At 36.8% G+C, this 20,538-nt stretch overlaps 1 protein-coding gene across 3 annotated transcripts in view; it reads left to right on the forward strand.

Moving 5' to 3' along the window:
* Positions 1–20,538, forward strand: part of SFXN1 (sideroflexin 1) — a 41,091-nt gene that overhangs the window by 15,933 nt on the left and 4,620 nt on the right. For all 3 annotated transcript variants that reach the window (XM_049829227.1, XM_049829228.1, XM_049829226.1), the window contains exons 2-8: positions 9,487–9,661; positions 10,301–10,471; positions 13,194–13,292; positions 14,394–14,469; positions 15,557–15,642; positions 16,877–17,004; positions 17,555–17,604. In XM_049829227.1, the coding sequence (XP_049685184.1) occupies positions 9,498–9,661; positions 10,301–10,471; positions 13,194–13,292; positions 14,394–14,469; positions 15,557–15,642; positions 16,877–17,004; positions 17,555–17,604 (774 nt within the window). In that variant the 5' untranslated portion in view covers positions 9,487–9,497. The remainder of the gene's footprint in view (positions 1–9,486; positions 9,662–10,300; positions 10,472–13,193; positions 13,293–14,393; positions 14,470–15,556; positions 15,643–16,876; positions 17,005–17,554; positions 17,605–20,538) is intronic.

The following is a 20,538-nucleotide window of genomic DNA, read 5'->3' on the forward strand; positions in this document are numbered from 1 at the left end:
CAAGGTGTCAGTCACATACGAAGATACAAATGTTTCCAAGGAAGGTAGCAAAGCTGCTTTTCATCATTGGTGCACTGCTGCATGAGTTTAAATTGCCCAGAATTCCCCAGATTATGTGCCCATCTGGATTATTCAGTCATGCAGCAGAGTTTAAAATAAAGGATCAAATGTCTGTGTTGTTCAAAATTGAGTGTTATGTTACTGTCTGAAATAAATTAAATAGTCATTGCTACTCTTTTGGCTATTGCTTTGCTTTGAAAAGTGGTTATGCGACCTTCAATGTGATGTTTAAAACGTGAACTTTGGAAAGGAACAGCGGAGAGTTGAACTCCTGACAACTCCTGAATGTGCATTTTGTAGAATTGCTGCAACTGCTGTTGTTAACCTTTAAACAAGGTTTAAAGTCTTCTACTACTGCTAGTTCTGTGGCAAATCTAAATGTAGCCTTTGTACTAAAACTGTTGATCAGACTTTGTGCTAGGTTTTGTGTAATTATTTTTTAAGAGAGGCCATTCTCACTTATTCTTAAGCCCTCTTTTTCCCTTTAATTAATGTTAGTATTAAACTTTAGACCATGAACTGGCAGATGATTCCATCTGACCAGAGAGGGCAAGAAGTTTGGGTGTGCTCGGTACTAGGGCTTCCAGCTCAGTTCAGTGTCACTTTCTGATTGAAAGTACAAGATGAAAAAGATAGTCAAAGAATTACTGATTTAAAATAAAGATTTTTGTAGGAGGTTATTAAAAATACAGAGTTGAGAGTTTCTCTTCAGATAAACAAAGACCTTAGTTTTAGCCATCAGCGAGTCCTACTGTGCTTTTTAGTTTGTTTTTATTTTCTGATTGCTAGAGCTGGGAGAGCATTGGGGAGAAAAATGAGGAGGCAGCAGCAGGGATATTTGGAAAGAGAGTGGTAGAGGAGAGGCTGGCAGTGAAATTTGCTTTAAAGCACTTGGGAAGCGCAGTTCACACAGCAGTGTCCTCTCTGTGGTCTGCCATCCGTATCACCACATCTAATTGCCTCCAGTCTACAGAACCACATTCTCAGCTCAACTTTTGGTGCCAAGTGCATGGCAAGCCATGGCCATTTCTGTAGCTTGACAGTCATATGTTTATGAAAAACTTTATGAAGACACGATCGTAGTTATGATTCTGAAAAAATGCCTTGGTACATAGGAAGAGCCGCAGTGTGAAACACATGGATAATCAAACCTCTGTGTCAGTGCTGGGGAGCTAAATAGTCCCAAAAAATGTTCCTGGTCATGGGAACGCTGTCCCCTGTATTGTTTACTTGCTGGAGCACAGCATGGAGCGGTTTTGCCCAGGACAGCTGATGCTCACCCAGACAATCCAGCAGCACAAGAGAGGATTTAGCTGCCGTTCTCCATGGGCAGTTTAGATACAGCTGCCCTAGTTTGGAAACTGAAAGGGTTTAATAATATGAATGTGCCAGAGAGCATAGTCCGTTCTTTACTACTGTTTTAATTTACTAGTGTGGACTATTACCAGCCTCAGGGTGTGCAGGTACAAGGTTCTATTAAATACCTAACTGATCTGTTGTTTGAAACACCAAAAATATGTATTATTTCCTTCCTTACTGTATATTTTCCATGATAGATGTTAACTGTTTGACTGTGTTATGATGTTGTCTTTTATCCTTTCCAGTACTGCTCATCCTCCAGTGTGAACATGACCTCAAAGTGACATTTCATTATGGATTATTACAGTAACTTATATGTTTGTAAAATTAATGTTGTTTCCCAAATCCTCTGTTGATGGAGTTGTTTGAGGAAGAGAGTTGTTTCAAGATCAGATTGGGCAATTTTGCTGCTTACCTTTCCACCTTAAAATTTAAGGTGCTGTTGATTCACAGTTTTGTCCTATTTTGCAGGTGGTGTCCCCTCTGTTGGTACTTATTGAATAGCAACAGGTGTGGGAACAATAAATTCAGCTGCTTATATATAGGCAATTAAGTGTTAGGTAGTTGTTGAAGTTTGCCTTCGTTATTTGACTGTAACACAGCAAACATTTTTATCTTTGCTGTAGAGGATTTGTGCATTTACTTTCCAGTCCCTTTGCAAACTTTCTACTTATCTCAGGGTTCAGATGGATTTATTTTAATTTGATTTAACCCAAATGTCCTTTATTTTTGCTCTACATAATTCTGTTATGGATATATGGATAATGAGAACTTAAATCTTGGGCACACTTAATGTATATGGAGAATTATATCACTGAAGGTAATGGAGTTACACCCTTGACAAAGCATTGTAGTCAAAATAATAATTAAATCTTAAATAGTTTTATTACAGTGCTTTTGTTATTGAGTACTTGAATGAATTATGCAAACAGCAGCAACCCTCTAAAATTGTATCTGAAAATTAAGGTGACAGCTAGGTAAAATACTGTTGCAGCAACTTAAATTGAGAGTATTGTACCTATTTCTTGCAGTTTTACAGTCTCACTGTTTAAATAAAAAAATAAAATTTTTTAAAAAAATACAGTTTATGATGATGACTGCATGGCTGTTGGATGATATATTGATGAAACCATTTTTGTGCACAGTCACCATTTTTACTTTCTAGTTGGACATTTTGTTTTATAAGAGGATCCCTTCGAAGTACATAGGCATTTTATTGACTTATGTTTTTGCTTTATGGGACTTAGTTCCCTTTTCAGTATTTACTAATAGGGGCTGATAAGTCATGAGTAGCATCTCTTTAATGTAAGAGGTGGGGCTTTTATACAGAAATTCACTGGTTCTCTTAGACAGGCACCATTCTTAACAGATCTATGACTCAGAGTCCCGAGACTGGCAAACTCAGCGACCTTTTTTACTTCACTGCAAGTTTAATGTGTCTCCAAATTGTATTATTCCAGTGTCTGAACTTTTTACACTGCCTTGTATGAATGACATCTGTTCCTTCTCTGTGGGCATTGGTGGTCTGCCCACAGTCTTTATGATTTTTATTTTAAACTTATTTAGAACAGCATTGTTCCTACATATATTCTTAAAGTGCAGGTCAATTACATCCATCACATAATTTTGAAGAAAATGTTTTTGTGTACTTAAGTAGCTGTCACCTAAATTTTTAATCCCTTTTTGCATGAGATCTAATCTTTTGCAGGGTGGACACCTGTCCCATCCCCCACCATCCTATGCAGGGTTGGAGGCTATATACTATCCATTATTAAGATTAGTAATATTAAAGTCAATGTTTTCTGTTGCTATCTTTCTAAACAGACGCAGTGATTTGAAGCATGATCTTTTGTTGTAGCACATGCCAAGGGTCCTTCATTAGTGTATGTTTTTCATTTTCCTACTAGGTTGCTTTTTGCTGCTACAGCACTAACCCTTTTTTGGTAGATTTACAAGGAGAAAGAGAGACCAAAGCATGTGCTGACATGCTTCTGCTAGCTTAGTCTGGCTAGCATAGGTAACAGCAGTGAGAAGGGCATGGAAACAGGAGTTTTACCTTGTGCTGGCAACCAGAGTGGTTGTGTGTTGTCTTTGGTGTGCTTTTACTCTGCTAGCATGTGTTACGGCCACCCTGGCTACTCTCTTACGACTACCACTTAGATCATGTTAGCTCTTTCTACCATCATACCTTTTTTTGGCTGTGTAGACACACAAGGACTGGGACTTTTTCCAGTTTACAGCAAGTTAGGTCTAACTTGTACCCATTTTCTTGATCTGTAGTGTAGACTTTCAATCTCTTGACTCTGGCAAGCCCAAATGTTTAAAATTATCTATGCTTTATGTTTCTTGTTCCTTGTCTTCCCTGCAGATTTCAGGCTAGGCTTCAAGATTTGCATTACACATGGCTCCTCCCGCATCTGCAGATCCTGAACTTGAGCAAAATGGTAACCCAAGGTGGTCACTGGTTAGTTTGTTGAAGGAGCATGGGAGTGCAGACCTTTGATGCTCCCCGACCTTTCACGCTCCCAGACCTTCTACTGTGCCGGTTAACATACTAATCCAGGCCTCTCTCTTCTTTCTGCTGCATTGGTTTTCTGCTAGGGTAGTAAGTTATATCAGCACACGTGGTTCAAGGAGCATCAGAGCAGACACAGAGTAGACCAGGTGGGGAGGGGATAAAGATAGGACATGAAAGTGCTAAGTCTTCTACTTTCTGTAGATCCACCTTCACCGGAGTAGGCTAAATGAAATGGAGTGAAACAATCCTGACCTGAACCATCTGCAGTGAAGGCAGATCCTATTGTCTAGATTTCTTATTACTAAAGGACTTGTTTTTGTGGACAGAGGTATCATAAGTATGTAAAAACAATTCACAGACAACCCAGTAGTATATATGCTAATCAGAGTGAAAAGCAAGAAAAGAGCTTGTATTTGTGGACAGCTTTATTAAGTGTTTATTAGATAGCTTTAAACAGATTAACATAAGCAATCCTAAGAAGTTTTTAATCTTTCTTAATGAAACTGATAATTTAATTATAAAAATATTTAAACTTGGGCTTTCCTACAAATAATATAACATAGGGAAGCATTCATAGAATGACTTACTAGCCCTAATGTACAGATTTTTTACTTATTTTTTTTAGTAGAGAAGAATTTTTGAATAAATGAGTTCACCCTGCTTTCATAGGGTACTGCTTTGCAAAACCAGCAGTTACCATTTTAGACCAGAAGATGGTCTGTTTCTTCACAATATACCACTGTTCACAGGAGGGTGTCTTTAATGTTATAGTACTCAGAAACGGAAAAGAAACCTAAGGAGCATCTCCTATTCAGACACTGCACAAGAACTCTGTTCAACAAATCTGTCCTGAGTATTTTTTCATTTCCATGATCTGTGTTAATTCTGCGAGATGCCTAGTGACAAATGTATCACGTAAAAATAATCCTATTAATCCACAGGTGTCTCCGCATTGTCATGTTTTAAACTGTTTCATAACTGTGGAAGTACTTATAGCAAACAGGAATGTGGAATAGAAAGACAAGAATATTCAACTGGACTGCAAGTGAGAGATGAATTCTCTACGTCTTACCCAGCATCTTTCCATCTCTCATCACTACTGTGAAATAATAACTTGTGTCTTGCCGTATCAGCAGTACTTAGAGCACAGGTCAGGAGGTCTAGGTTCTGCTGTCATTTGTGACTTGACCTATAATCTTGAGCCAAGTTATGTTATTTAATTGTCATGGTTTTTTTTACCTGTGTGTGGGGAGAACAATGCTCCTTAACAGTGCTGAAAAGCTGGTAACACCGATTTTACTGGTAATGTCATTTATATAATTCTGATACAAATGCTTTCATGCTTCAAGGTTAGCTTAGTAAATGATATATTGCTACGGTGCCTTATTTTCTTGAAGTTTGTAAGATTTATTGTTTCACTGTAGGAAAATTCTCTCTCAGCATATAGTAAAGACCTTAATAAAAGCTCCCGTACAATAATGAACTTAACAGTGAGGGAAATGGGAGCGGAAGGAGGGTGAAAAGGTTAGTTTCCCCTACTGTACCACGTTTATTAACCTTCTAATATCCTGGGAAGCTTTAGGACCTTCCCTAACTTGATGGTGAAACTGTAAGATCTGAGGGTAGTTGAATCACGACTATATTTACTGTACGTTGGAGCAGCAGTGCTGATGCTCCTTGTATACTTGCTTTATGCTTACTTATTTGAGTTAATGACTGCAAATTTTAATACAGGAACAGGTCTTTGGAACAATATGTTTTTCTTGAGGTCTCTTGTACCAAAGAAAAAGTGAAGGCCACTGGGGGAAAATGATGTAGTGAAAGAGCAAGAAAGTGTATTCAGTAGTTGGATCTAATAATATTAAATAAATTTAGCAATGTTCATTTTAGTCATTGAAACACACATTTAGCAGTTATTTCTATGCAGTAGTGGATCACCTCCTTAACAGGTAAAACACTATAGAGTGAATAGCTTTTAAATATTTATAACGCTCACCAAATACAATCAGCATATTCTTCTATTGCACCTCACAGTACCATTTTAATGTATTAAACTAAAATTATGTAATTACTTACTACAGCAAATAGCTCATATTCCATGTAGTATACACCTGAGGGGAAAGAAGACACTGCACTATGGGAGTCTTCATTGTACCCAGGTGTTCAGAGCTGCTGATTGGGGTCAGTGCCAAGTGAACAGAGGTTTTTAACTCTTGAGAAAGGGGTAAATCCAGCTCTGTATGCTCAGTTCTCAGTAAGGTCAGTGCTGGTCATAAAAAGGTCTTAATTTTTGTTACTAGAAGCGGACTTTATTTCATCATTTGTTCTGGTTTCACATATTAATACAGAAAGAGCACTGCATTGGATGCAGAGTGGTATAGAAAACTCTGGCCTTGTGGTTTCAGGTGATCCCATGTTTTTAACAGTACCATTTTCTGGGGATACTTAAGTATATTTTCCTTTATCCTAGCATTCAGAATTATTTATGCTTTTGTCGAATAGCTGGGGGGTGTTAATTACTGCAATAAAAGCTGTGAGAGCTTATACTGATTTGGGAGTCTTTGAAACAACCTTGCACATGATGACTTCGAGCAGAAACTGCAAATTTTAAACTTGTCTGGAAAGGATTAATTGAGCACTTAAGCTCTTAATACAGTTTATCAGGAAAAACTAAAAGCAATCCTACTGGTGTCCTACCTGCAGCCTATGCTGTCAGTTCATGATTATCCAGAATTCAGCAATATCTGTAGAAACACAGCTTGGTTTTACACAATTGCTGCCTACACTCCAAGGGCAAACAGCTCTGCTTTGCCAGTACAGCTCTGAGTTTCTCCTGATGTCAGGAAAATTTAGTGAGCAAGACACAGAAATACTTGTGTAGTTACAATCTTTGTGTGATTTTAGCCAAATTGATTTAGCTTGTCTAAAATTCAATAATAAGATCTGTTCTAGAGAATTGGAGATTATTTGTTCAAGGAAGAGTTTGCATCTGGTGGAAAGCAGAGATCTCGTTTAATGCTTCTTTTTCTCACTATTCTATCATAAATAATACAAACTAAACATTAAAATAGTACATAAACATGCTAAATGCTTTGGGTTGTTTTTTTTCATTTGATGAAAACAAACTCCTTGGGTTTTTAATGGAACCTGATTACTTAACTTAAAGAAATTTTAATTACCAGTAAATGTACAAAAGGAAGGATGTTTATGTTGAGTGGCACTAAATTATGATTTTCTTATAAATTTTTAACAAACTTATTTAGTAATACTAGCTGAGATATGACATTTTCATCATTCAGCTGTTAATCATGCTGTGATTGTGAAGGACAACCCTTCATTATTATTTATTTAATCCATTCTGGGTTCTCAAAGTTTGGTGTACTAGCAGTAGGCTACTTTGCTTTCTTCATTACCACATGTGCCTCAAATATTCAGCAGTGCTGAATAGAATGGACTTGCCAAATCTTTAAACATTGCATATCTTCATGTATAATGCAGTTATTCTGCATTTTTGCAACCTGATCTTTACAGCTTTATAATTGTGTCTGGTGCTCAGTGCCATCGTGTTTATGCATACACGGTTTCTATTGACTTCATGAGCATGTGTAACATTGGAAATAATTTGAGCAATCTGAATGTTATTGGTGGTTCTTCCTGGGAGATGATATATCAGAAAATCAAATACTTCCCATAATGTTTGTAAGGTGCACCATAAAATAGTATGGGGCCACTAATTTCATTGTTATCAAATCACAGCAATAATAACCACAGAAGTCCTAAATAAGAGTCATGCTTTTGCTATTACATAAGCATAAAAATGCTAAGTCTGGGTAAATGCAGGGAAGACAGTCTTTTCCCTGAATAATTCCCACTCTAAGAGCAATTCTAACTGGTAAGTGGTTCAAGGCAGAATAATTTTTACACAGTCCTCAACTGCTTAAAAGGTTGATTTTATGGTTCCTGCAAGAGATGTTACAAAGATGGATAATCTCCTTCTTGTATGACTACAAGCCGATTTAGCTCACTTTCAAGAACAGATCTGGGGGGGGCCTGGAGGGTGGGTGCAGCTAGAAATGCTGCTCTATAGTGTCTTCTAAATCTTTATTAGTTTCCTCCTCCTTCCTGTTGCTTAAAGCTGCCAATTTAGGACTGGTTATGACCGATGGGGAGACTTAAGCCTTTATTTCTGTAGCAGTTTACTTTTCCAAAGACTTCCAAGTTTTTCCACTTGAGGTAGAAGAGAAGGATCATAATTACATTTGAGAGACGGACAATAGCTTCTTCAGATGTAATGAATAGTCTCTCCTTTTTTCCCATGAAGTTCATATTTTTTATGATGGAGACACTTTACAAGATTAGTTACTTTCTTTTTGTGATTTTTTTTTCAGTTCTACGTCATGTAAGTTTCATCAAATTAACCAAAATGTCTCAGACAACTTCATGGTGTTCTTTACTTAAGATGAAAATACTGTTCAGTGGCAGCTTACACCATATGTATCAGTTGTCCTAATAATGTTGATGGGTTTTTCTATTAAAACAGATAAAATGCTATGTGATGTCATCTGTATTTTTATAGGTCCAATTTACTTCAGCCATTTGAATTACAAGCATTATTTGGAGGATGGCTTTTTTTTTTAACTGCAGAAATTTCTCTTAAGAAAGTTAAAGTTCATATAGCTTGTGCTATGCAGGGACTGTCCTTCCTTCATTAGATGTTGAAGTAAACTTAGTCATCCTGAAGTAATTTTTAATTTTCTGCTCTTTAGGCCCCATAAATGCACAACTATGTTAGTTCAGTGCCCTTCATTGTAGTTCTTTAACATTCTTTGAAGTATCATTAGGAGATCTGGTCATGTGTTCATAATGTGGCAAATTGTTGCATTACATAATCTTTGTTTTGTTAAAACATGGATTTAGAGAAACAATATTTATTACAAGAAATTGTTGGGTTTGTGTTTCTAATTTTTGTTTTGTATTGCTATGCCAGAGAAGTTAAGTGAATTTTATTAAGTATTTTTTCTGTCACCACACTTTATAGCAGCTCTTCAGGCACCTCTTGAAATATTTAATTTCTCCTTCCCTTCAAGACAATATACTCGGCAAACACTAATTCATCATTGAAATAAAGGACACTTCTGATTAGTATATTGTTATTTAGTACAGCTATTTATTAATAAATTTCTATACTTCCTTTGTATCTCCCTCATCATCAGATATTTGTACATGTATATGATGTACCTCTACCTCATAATCAGATACTTGTACTCTTACAAAGATGTAATGTATAAGTGTCTTGGGGAAACAGGCACAGAAACATAACTAAGTTTTTGCTTTTTTACTTCTGTCAATACCAGCCTCATTAAAACCCATGGTGATATCTGACATCATCTGCTTTTTGGATATATACTTGCGCCTTTAAACCTCAGTTGTTTGGTGTTTGTTTTCTGTTGTTTTTACCCTAAGCGTAACCCCTTTTCATCTTGCAGGTTATAGATACACTATGAAATAAGTGGAATTCCAAATTGTAAATTTTCATGTTTTCTTCACAGAGTTTTTGAAGATGTCAGCAGATATACCATTAAATATTAATATCAAGGAGCCCCGATGGGATCAAAGCACTTTTGTTGGGCGAGCCAGTCACTTCTTCACTGTAACAGACCCCCGGAATATTCTGTTATCTGATGCCCAGCTGGAAAATGCAAGAAAAATTGTTCATGACTACAGGTATGGCATTGATCACCTTACTGCTGTCCCAAAAAATTCCAGTCAATGACAAGTACATGGTTATATATTTAAAAGGAAATATTTAAAACGCCATTCATTGCACCACTCTTTCTTCTTACTTCATAGCTTGAAACACTTTTTTTTTTAAACAGATTTGCTAGTGAATGGGGAAATTATGTCATCTGAAAACCCCTATTAAGTATTCTGAAATACAGAAGTGTCTAATTCTGAAAATAGTTAATGTGAGAACAGAGTTTAAAACTTCTTATGTTCTATATTGTTTGGAGCAAGTAGTTTCTTAAATACTTGCAAAGTAACTTTTCAAAGTTTCACACTAACAACTCTAGAGATTTTAGCTCTACATTTTAGCTCTAAAATCTAGTACAGGTTTGATTAAATGGAAATTTGATGCTGGATATATTGACTCAGCCAACATAACCACTGCTGGGAGTTTTGATTCTTTTTATTTTACCAGCCCCTTTAAAAGATGAAGATCTGCAAGCTAACTATGAGACTAAATTAACTTAGTATGAACATCCCAAAGTCCTCTCATGCCACATTTGTCACTGGAGGTTGTAGCATTTTATAATAGTTGTGCTTTTTGCTGTTGTCTTGTTTTGGTTTTTAACTTGTCCCAAGACAAGGTATCGTGGCACCTGGCTTGACAGAAGATAACTTGTGGAGAGCAAAATATATCTATGATTCAGCCTTTCATCCAGACACTGGTGAAAAGATGGTCTTGATTGGCCGAATGTCAGCTCAGGTACCCATGAACATGACTATCACAGGTTGTATGATGACCTTTTATAGGTAAGTGATGGTAATATAACACATAAAACATTTGTCTATGAATTAGATAAGTGAAAATCAATGTTATTGTCAAAAGAGCATTTTAGAACATTTATAATAAATATTTCAAAATGTAAAATTTTGCTTCCTTTTCTCTTCTCTCTCTGCATTCCCTCTCGCTGATTAATGGTTTCCTCTAGAAGTAGTTGTGAGATAAACCTTTAGCCCCTCTCCTTCACCTTCCCACTTTTCCTCAAACTGGGAAAGTTGAATGTTCCAAAATCCTATCCGTGTAGGAGAGTTATGTGGAAGACAGAGGAGGAGATACCTGGGAATTTCTAACCTTAGAGATCTGGCATGTAGGATGTTCTATCTGCCAAGTGAGTACTCAATATGCTTCAGTTCATCAGTCATCAAGTTTCTCCAGCACCTGCTTGATCCTTTCATTTCCTCAATAGTTCTTGAATCACCACTACAGTGAAGTCCACAGCAGAAGCCAGTATCATCTGTTAGTAGACTCCATGTTAGAAATATTTTTGTGACACAATGCTTTGTCAGAAGGAACTGGAGGGAGGTTCAGAGGAAACAACAATAGTGGTTTTGATGCTGAGATTTTACAAATTCTTGAATCACACTCCAGAAAGGCACAGCTATTTTGAATGGTGCACATATACGTATACGTGTGTATTTTAAAAAACAGCCCAGAATATGAACAAAACCATCAGTACAGCTGCCTATTCACAAGCACTGCTTCCTGTTAACTGCTTATTCTTTTATGCATGTTCTGTTATTATCCACAGTACTTATAGCAGCTATATACCTTTTCTTTGCATTATCGGTAGTCACTCAGATTCCAAACTAGGTGATTTATTAGCCTGGAAGACATTGGTTTCTTTGGACCAAACCCTCAGCAGTGCAAACAGGATTGCATAGAATTCCTTGGACGATGCAGCATAGCCTCCATCTTACTGTACATCACTGTGTTCTGGTTATTGCTGGCCACTGGAAGAAGCAAATTCCTCGTTATACCTATGAGGGCTCTTGGGAGTGCAGTAAGGCAATGTGAGTCACGCCTAAACTTTATAGCAGGCCTAACATCCCCTACACACCAGTAGTGAGGAAACAGGAAAAGATGAGTCAGGAAAAGAGTTGCACATGCACAGGAAGAAAGGAGGAAGAACAGCAGTAGTGATGGAAAAAATCCAGCTAGTGTATCACTGTTACTTTGGCATCTCATTCAGATACTGGAAACCAGAGGGAATAAGAATATACTTTCAACTCTCATTAATCTTTCAATTTTTTGCAATTTAAAGAAATAACATATCTTCCCTTTTCAGAACCAAAGCCTCATGATAGACACACACCTTCTACTCTAGCATCTCCTCTTTGCTTTCCCACCTGTTACAGAATAATTGGTACAACTACTGCTTCTTCTTTAGCACTCTTAATTTCCATGTCAGTCCTCCAATGAGAACCGCATTCCTGTTACTGCTACTGCCTGTGTTATTAAATAATTGAATTAAGTATAAGCTTTAAAGTCCTATGAAAAGTTATTTTAATGATTAGGAAATAGTTTTCAGTAGCAACTGTTATTTTTGGTGGCCTGGTTGCCCTGACAGAAATTCTGGTGGAGCAGAATCTTCAGTGATGTCTCCACTGAGGGCAGAGTTTGTGGTATGAGTACAGAAAGAAACAATTTTCCCCTGGTATACTCTCCTAGCCTCCAACTACCTGTGGATCAGAAACTTCCTGATCCAAAGGTAGTGTTTTATTTAATGGCCCTTAGTGGATTTCTTTTTCAAAAGTGTGTCCCGTTGTTTAGATAAACTACTAGATTAAGAGCAAAGCATTCATCCCTCCACAAGACAGCCCCATACATTGTGAAACAAATTGACTGCCGCTTTTGTAACTTATCGGCATAGCCATTTGTAAAATGATTGTGCCTGCAGTTTAACAGGGACCACATTAGCTTGTTAAATGGGGATGCTGCAACTTGTACAGAATACATTTTTTCACTGCCCGTTACCCATGCTCACAAGTTAGCACCTTTTTCTCCTAAGCCATCTGCATACCGGCACAGACATAATTTATGAGGATTCCTTGGAGCTCTTTTTTTTGGATGACTGGTCATCTGGTTCATGGTGTACCAGATTAATTTCCATGCTGTACCTGTACTTCTCAAACATGCAGATATTTTCATGAAAATAATTTTCCATTTTGGAGTTAAGTGTCTTTTAATCTGGTTCTACATGTGACCAAATGTTTTAATGTCACAGGGATTTATTAAAACAATGGCATCATATTAGCTTTTTGAAGACTGAGAGGATAAACACTGTCTACTAAAATCCACTGCTCAGTCACTTAAGGAGCTTCCAAAGAGAACTAGCAGACTGTAAAGGCATAATAACCATAGAAAAGTATTCTAGAAATTAGAGCATTTCGTATTTCTCTGTGTGATTTTTATAGCGAGGTTTGCTATAATGCTTTTGTTATTACAACAAATCTTTGTCCCAAGTGAACCTTGCTATTTAATTACAATGCTTTTAAATTCTGTTCTTAGAAGTAGTAGTACTTGCATTATCAAGACAGTATCTGATTGACTATATTGTTTCATTAAGATAAACAAGAACCTCTGCATGATTACTGCTTGCACTGGCTTTTCTTGATTTGCCATCATTTTTCTGTGCTGTTGATGCAACTATGTTTAATAATAATAATAATAATAATAGTATCTCTTTTCAAGAACGACACCAGCAGTGGTTTTCTGGCAGTGGATTAACCAGTCCTTCAATGCTATTGTAAATTACACGAACAGGAGCGGTGATGCCCCAATTACTGTCAGGTCAGACACTGAACCACATACTTCTGATGTGTTCATAAGTTGCTCTCTGATGTACTGGAACATGGTTGGGCTTTAAAGTTTGAGGTGATGGATAAGCTTTTTCACCTATGCTTATGATTCATTTGATATGCACAGATGAGGTCTGATAATGATGGAGGCAAGGACTCCATTTCTGCCATTAAAGATAAGCCTAAGCGCCTTGATCATAAGCATTTAACAGCATAGGATTTGATAGGAGTCTGTGTTGCATTGCTTAGTCTACCATTTGAAAGTGCCTCATCAGTCTGGTGTTATACCAGGGTATTTCTAAGTTGATATTTTGTGTGGACCTTCAGGTGTCTCTCTGTGCCATCTTCTCAGTGCTCTGCAGTATAGCACACACTGTGCACACTGTGTGCTTTTTTACAAAAAGAGGACACTTCAATGAACTGGTCTGCACAGTACTTATTTCTACTTGAAGGCAAAGAGAGAGACTAAATATAGATGCAGAAAACTAGAAATCATGAATAGGAGACTGGAATTGCAGTGCTTGACTTTCCAGTTTTGAGGCTGACTTGCCTATAGATGTCCAGGAGAAAGCCGTGGGTTTTAGGATATACAGACACCTACTAGCTGGGAAGTATGCAAAGTATGTTTTAGGGCAGATTGGGTTGGATTTGGGCATTTGCTGCATAGCTGGTCTGCATTTATGGGTTTTGGTACAGTTGATTTTAATTACTATTATAGTCACGGCCTTAGAAATCCAAACTGATTTTATTAGTTTAAGTAATTATGAAAATAAATACAGAACTAAATCCTTCAAAGTGTTCATTCAGACACATGAGAAAATGCTGAAGAGATAGCAATGCAGAACCAGCAGAAGCTGATTCAGTGTTAAGATGTTGCTTGCATGCGATTCCTACTGCTAGTAAAAGAAAAGTGTTTAATTTTTAATTTAGTGTCCCATTTGAATCTTCTATCCACATCTTATTGCAGTATCACAGAAAGGTCTACTTCTTAACTTTTGGTGGGGCATAACTACATGTGTAAAATGTAATTATTTTTAGAAGTGATATAAATGTAGTTGTTGTGTATGTGCAAACATTTTTATTTTTGTTTTAGCCAGCTGGGAACAGCCTATGTTTCTGCTACCACGGGTGCTGTTGCAACAGCTTTAGGACTTAATGCACTAACAAAGGTATTGCTGATATTTTTTTCCATTCTTAACTAGACTTTAGTGTTCTATGAGATGCTCATGGCTCATTTCTCCTCCTGTGTGTCTGTGTCATGTTGTGCACAGCTCCCAGTATGGAGTTGTAACGGCCTTTGGCAGCTCCCTTTAGATCCCAAGCTTATTTTTGCCCCATGTAGATGGTTTTCTATTTCAAACAGCCTGTCCTCCTTATACATCTATCAAACAGCCTTGTGTTCTGTTAATACAAACTGTATCTATTAAGGTGCCTTTTCGGCAGTTTTGTTTTTACATGTTAAAGTATCTGATAGCATTTGAAAGTTAATTGGGATGGATATGTAATTACAACAATGTGGACTCATTATCCCACAAACTGTATAGGTGTGGTTTTAAGGTGCAGTATCATGTTTGCAAACGTGGATGCCTACACTAGACTGGCTGAAGAACTTGTAAGGAGGTGCCGCTTAAATGCAGAAAACTCGAATTCTTTAAACCAGTGTAAACACAATCATGAAAAAAAGGTCCTTTTTTAAAAAAAAGGAGCAAAAATGTATTTTGTACTCCTCTGCTTATGCTTTAATGTACTGGGAGTGGTATAGCATTGACAAGTTATTTGAGAAACTATTGTAAGCAGAGTAATTGAGATTATACAAGACATTGACTAGATGAATAGCCTCCATAGTCAGTGCCTTGAGATACAAAGCAGCTGGTGTGGATGTTGCTGGCTGTGACCTTGCCAGCAGAAACACTACAGTTAAGGTCTGTTTAGTGTTGATGTTGGGCTGACAGGCATGCTCAGAAGCTGACACTTCTCTGCAGCGATGCTACTAAATTAAGATTGGTTTTGCCAGTCTCCTGCCACTGCTCGATCTGAGAGAGGTATTTATGACTTATGTCTTGTTGTTTTACCTCTGCCCCATCAGTGAGTTTTCACTGAATTGTAATTTAAAGGAAACAAGTCTGGTCTATCATTAGTACATGAAGCATTTTAATATGACCTTTAGAAAAGAAAATGATTATATAATTATTTTTCTTCTTTTTCTTTTTTTTCTGTTTTTTTTTTCTTTTTTTCTCCTCTATGTGTGTTTTGCAGCATGTCTCACCTCTTATAGGACGGTTTGTTCCTTTTGCTGCTGTTGCTGCTGCTAACTGCATTAATATTCCACTAATGAGACAAAGGTAGGAAAAAGAACAAAGATCACTCATTCTAGAAGGATGTTATTGAGTTTTTAGATCAACAAGTTACTAAATAAAGTACATTATATCTCTTTAGGTTGTTTCAGAACCTTGCAAAAACTTCATGCATGATCTTGTTTTGATTGATTGATTGTGACAGGTATAAAACAGAATATCCTCATTCTCTTCAGATAACTATCCATAGAGTTCTTCAGTCTTAGATCTCAGAAACCAAGTACTGGTCCTTCAAAACTTGATCACGTGGACCCTTTAATAGAAATTCCACTTTGGAAAAATATAGTCATTTAAAAAATGGTGCTTCAAATCCCACAAGCAGAAGTTAGTCATAGAAATCAGGCTCTTCAGTTTTGTTTAATCATCTGACATTACAAAAATATGCACTTTCTCAGAAACAAAATTTCATACGTATTCTGATTTGACTAGGACTAAGAATAGAAGCGGGGAAAAACAAATGAAAAGCATCCTCTGTTATAAACACAAGGTTATGGGTAGAAAAGGGAATATTTAAAATTTGTATTTACAATGAAATTCAATCCATGGTAGTATTTTATCTCTTGTAAAAGATGAGAAGAATAAAGGCAGTCCTCAGTATATCTGCCCTTCTGCCTGCGTCTCACTCCCCTGGAAGTTCTCCCCAGTAATGTGAGTTTAACACCTAACCCTGCACTTGAGCAAAAGATCTAATGGAGAATAATACAGTTACAGAAGTGTAGTTTGTTTTGTGCCTCCTTTTATACTTTCAAATATGTTCTTAGTGGTTGAAATGAAAACTCAGACTAGAATGACAGAAGGGAATTTTCACAAAAACTTCTGGTTTAGTTCAATGAAACTAGCCTTCCTGTACGCTCTGTGCTGTCTGTCAGAAAGGACAGACTACTTCCAGAGCAGTCCAGGAAATTCCACTTTTCCAAGTTGCTTTTTGAAGGAATCTCTCTACAGAAATAACACACCTCCTTTCTTCCCCCTTGGAATGCATGTGACCAGGCTGAAGCGGCAGATTGCTGGTTGTTTACTTTTCAGCATATTTTCCTACAGATCTTTCTTTGCCTTTTGAAATTTTTGTGCCAGAGAGTGTTGCAAACAGGCTAACTTGGAAAATAAAATAAAAACTATAGTTCTTATAACTGACAGTTTTAAGAGGACAAAGATAAGGTGGCAAAAAAAGGTGAATAAATGCATGTCAGTCACTGCTTTATTTTTACCCTTTATTCAACAGGGAACTCAAGTTTGGAATCCCTGTCACAGATGAGAACGGAAACAGACTGGGTGAATCAACAAAAGCAGCTCAGCAGGCAATTACCCAGGTGGTTATCTCAAGGATTCTTATGGCTGCTCCTGGCATGGGTAAGAATAACTGTAGTCACATGCAGCTCCTCATTATCAGTTCCCAATGTGAGAACTTAAATTCTATATAAGCGATTTTTCTCAGAGGCCAAATTATCTTACAGTTATGCAGGCAGTATTTACATTTCTGTTAAGAAGTTCCACAGAGAAATGTACATTTCTTACTCTGAAAACATCCACAGCATGTTACACTGAACTGCAGCAGAAAAGGTCCTGGGATGCTTTTGCAGAAAAGATACAGATAGCAAAGGAATGGTAGCAAATTTCACTTGAGTGGAATTGGTGTGGTGTAGAGTAGGTGCTTTGACCAGTACCAAGTTACTGAGCTCAGATTTAGTTATGCATGAAATGAGAAGTTTTGCTTGTTGGGAGAATTTACTTCTGTAAATACCAGTCAGGTATCTTGAATTGGCAATGTGAAATGAAAGCTCAGTTAATGACAAAAGGCTGTGAAAATTGTATTATGGTATTAGTTCATCCTAAAAGAAAATGAAAACAAAGTGCCTTTTTCTCCAAGGTTAATGTTTTGGGGTTTTTTTCTCATTTGCAGCAATTCCTCCCTTCATAATGAATACATTGGAAAAGAGAGCCTTTTTAAAGGTTAGTCTTAGATAATCTGTGTATATGTATTTCATGTCCTAAGTTAATATTTTCATGAATTTAAAATACTGTCTGAGTCTTCATATTTGCCTCCCGAACACTCTGGGAGGACATTACTGTAGAGCTTGCTTTACAGCTGTCGCTTTCTTTATGCCTTTCTTAGAGATAGCTTGGTTCTCTTTGTCACAGTGTAAAATAACATTAGGAAAATATGAACTTTTTTGTAATTTTTATAATTGTTCTTAAAATGCAGAATTCCTCCTAGTAAATAAACCTTTCTTGTACTGAGACTTGGAATACAGTTTATTAGAAAAATACTGAAAATTTTAATAATGCCTTTTTCTCAAGATAGCAATAAGGAGGCTTTGCTTAGCTGCTGTAGTAGCAATTTGACTTTGGAAACGGCAACGATGGTAAAAATCTCTTTTGAAAATGATCCTTAAAAATGTACTGAATGAGCAAGTGCAGGGTAGGCATAGAATGGGCAAGCTTTGTCAAAGTTTACTTGTTTCCTATATTCTGTTTATGCTAATGTAGTGTGAAGTCAAACACCTGGTGTTAGTAAATACATAAACTAAATCAATGTTATGCACTGTGTGTGCATGAGAGGGTAAAGAACAATAATGAAATTAATTATAGGGTTGTCTAACACAAGAAATAATATTCAGATGAGGAACTCTATAATTCTTTACCAGTAAAGGCAGTTTCATCTTCACCAGCTGATATCACTAATTTACTTACTGCATAGCTCCAGGCAAAGTCTCTGCCTGTGAAACCCACCCAACAAGCTGGGAAAAATAGCCTAAGAGAATCTTCCTGTTAGAAGTTAGGAAAAGCAAGCATGGTCTGAGTCGCCAGACCCTGCCTTGGAAAAGTGGTTTGGGTGGAGACTGGGAGCACAAGCAGGGGAAATTGCCTGGTTTTGGTTGGCTAAGATAAAGCTTTATAAAATATTTAAACTATATTTCTTATTGTTTCTGCCTTTCATTATTCTTGTGAGAGTTAGATTACCCAGTTATGTACACCATTTGAAAGTGCTTCTGTGTATATAAATGAGGCATTGGGAAGAGGTCCCAAGCATCTTCCAATTTTAAAAACTTTTTTCCTGAAGTGCTTTGCTTCCCTACTCCCTTGTTAACAGAAAACACTATTGCTCAGAATGTAAAAACAGGAAATGTGATGTTTTAAAGTGAAAGTCAGTGTGTGCTGCTCGTATCTCCTGAAAGAAGCAAGACTGCAGTGCATCCAAATACACTATTTGTCTGCAGCATAAAAGGCCCTATGCTGATTTGGCTAATTCTTAATTGCTGATTTCTTTTGACCTATACCCTGTTCATAGAGCAGCTTTAAGCAGCTTGTGATACTGTTACGTTCTTGAGAAAGTATTACCTGGAACATAACCCTTGTTTAAAAAAAAAAATAAATCATAAATTTAGAGCAAAGATTATTTTATATGTATTTGACATAGGAGAAATGTCACATGCTATCAACTCAGCTGACAAATACATGACATTTGTGAAGAAGTTGCAGCAATCCTCAGGGTCTGGAGACAAATATCTATTGTTTTTGTGTGGTATAATCAATATAAGGGTGTTGTGAATTTTTCAGATCAGCAAAAATGAGCGATTTCTTCAGTGACTACTCAGTGGTCTTTGGTACCATCATGACCGTTTACGCTCACCTGTTCCTCCCCCTCAGCCTCAAAGACTGTGAGTTCAGGTGAAACACTGCTCTGCAGGTAGTCAGTGGTAACACTTGGTAGAGATTAGTATTAAAACCATTAAGGAATGAGCTGCATTTTTAACAAGCAGCTTCTGCATGTCCTCTTGAGGTTTCAGAAGCACCATCCCATTTGTAGTACTCCAACACCATCCACACGATGCTTTACTAACTCATTATTCTTAGCCTTTGCTTTGCACACCACCACTCTTGAAAATAATTCTTGTATGCTTGCCAAAGCCTATTAAGCAACACACAGGGCCAGAAAATAGGCAAAGGGTTGTGAAATAATGAAGAAAATAGATTGGTGTTCTGCATTAAGATAGAAAGAAATGCTTCTGGAATGCTGGTCTCAGTGATAGCAGGCTATCATCCTCTGATATTTGAAATAAGATGTAAGTTATATAGCACTGTTCATCCCCCATACTCCGACATTGTTTTGCATGAGAACATTTTGATGGTAACATTAGTATGAATTAACAATATTCCCAAAAGTTATTGCTAGAAAATTACTCAAGAATGTTGTTAGAATACAAGCACATGCTTACTGCTTCAAAAAGAATCTAATCATTTCTTGACTTGAAAAAAAAATTTTTTTATATATATGTACTTTTGCTGTAGGTTTCAGCAGTGGCTTTGGCTGCCTTTTATGAGATTATGCAGTATAGTAGTTCTTGATTAGGCTGTATAACATCTATGTTCATTATCCCTACTGACATATAGTTGACTAGCTCTGCGCAGAACCAAGTTATTTTATCTGTTGCAGCAGGACGATCCATAAACAACCTAGCCCTGAGGCACAGCGTTTATAGATGTATTTTAGTTACAGGTAACCTTTCTCCTAAGGAAAGAAATTAGTTTTTTCCATAGAAACTTCTGAAAAGTCCAATCAACACAAGTTTTAATTTATATTACTACTCTTACAGCTTCAGCTACTGTTTCTCTCCTGTTCTCCATATTGTATTAACATTCAAGTTGATTCTAGAAATTTCCTCATATAATCTTAAAATGAGCTCCTTGGGGTCTCTCAGTCTGCAACTAAAATATGTATTCAAAACTGTTACAAAACTAGATCAGAGAGCCTTTTCTTTTTTTAAACATCGTTCTTGAATGTCTTATGCCTTAGAGTTTTCCATGCATTCCTACTTTAACTGTCATTTCATTTATTCTTTTTTTTTTTTTAAAACAGGCATAGCTAGCCTGGGAAAGCTGACA

This window comes from Accipiter gentilis, chromosome 26 (genome assembly GCF_929443795.1).
Source record: "Accipiter gentilis chromosome 26, bAccGen1.1, whole genome shotgun sequence".
In the NCBI taxonomy this organism is placed as follows: domain Eukaryota; kingdom Metazoa; phylum Chordata; class Aves; order Accipitriformes; family Accipitridae; genus Astur; species Astur gentilis.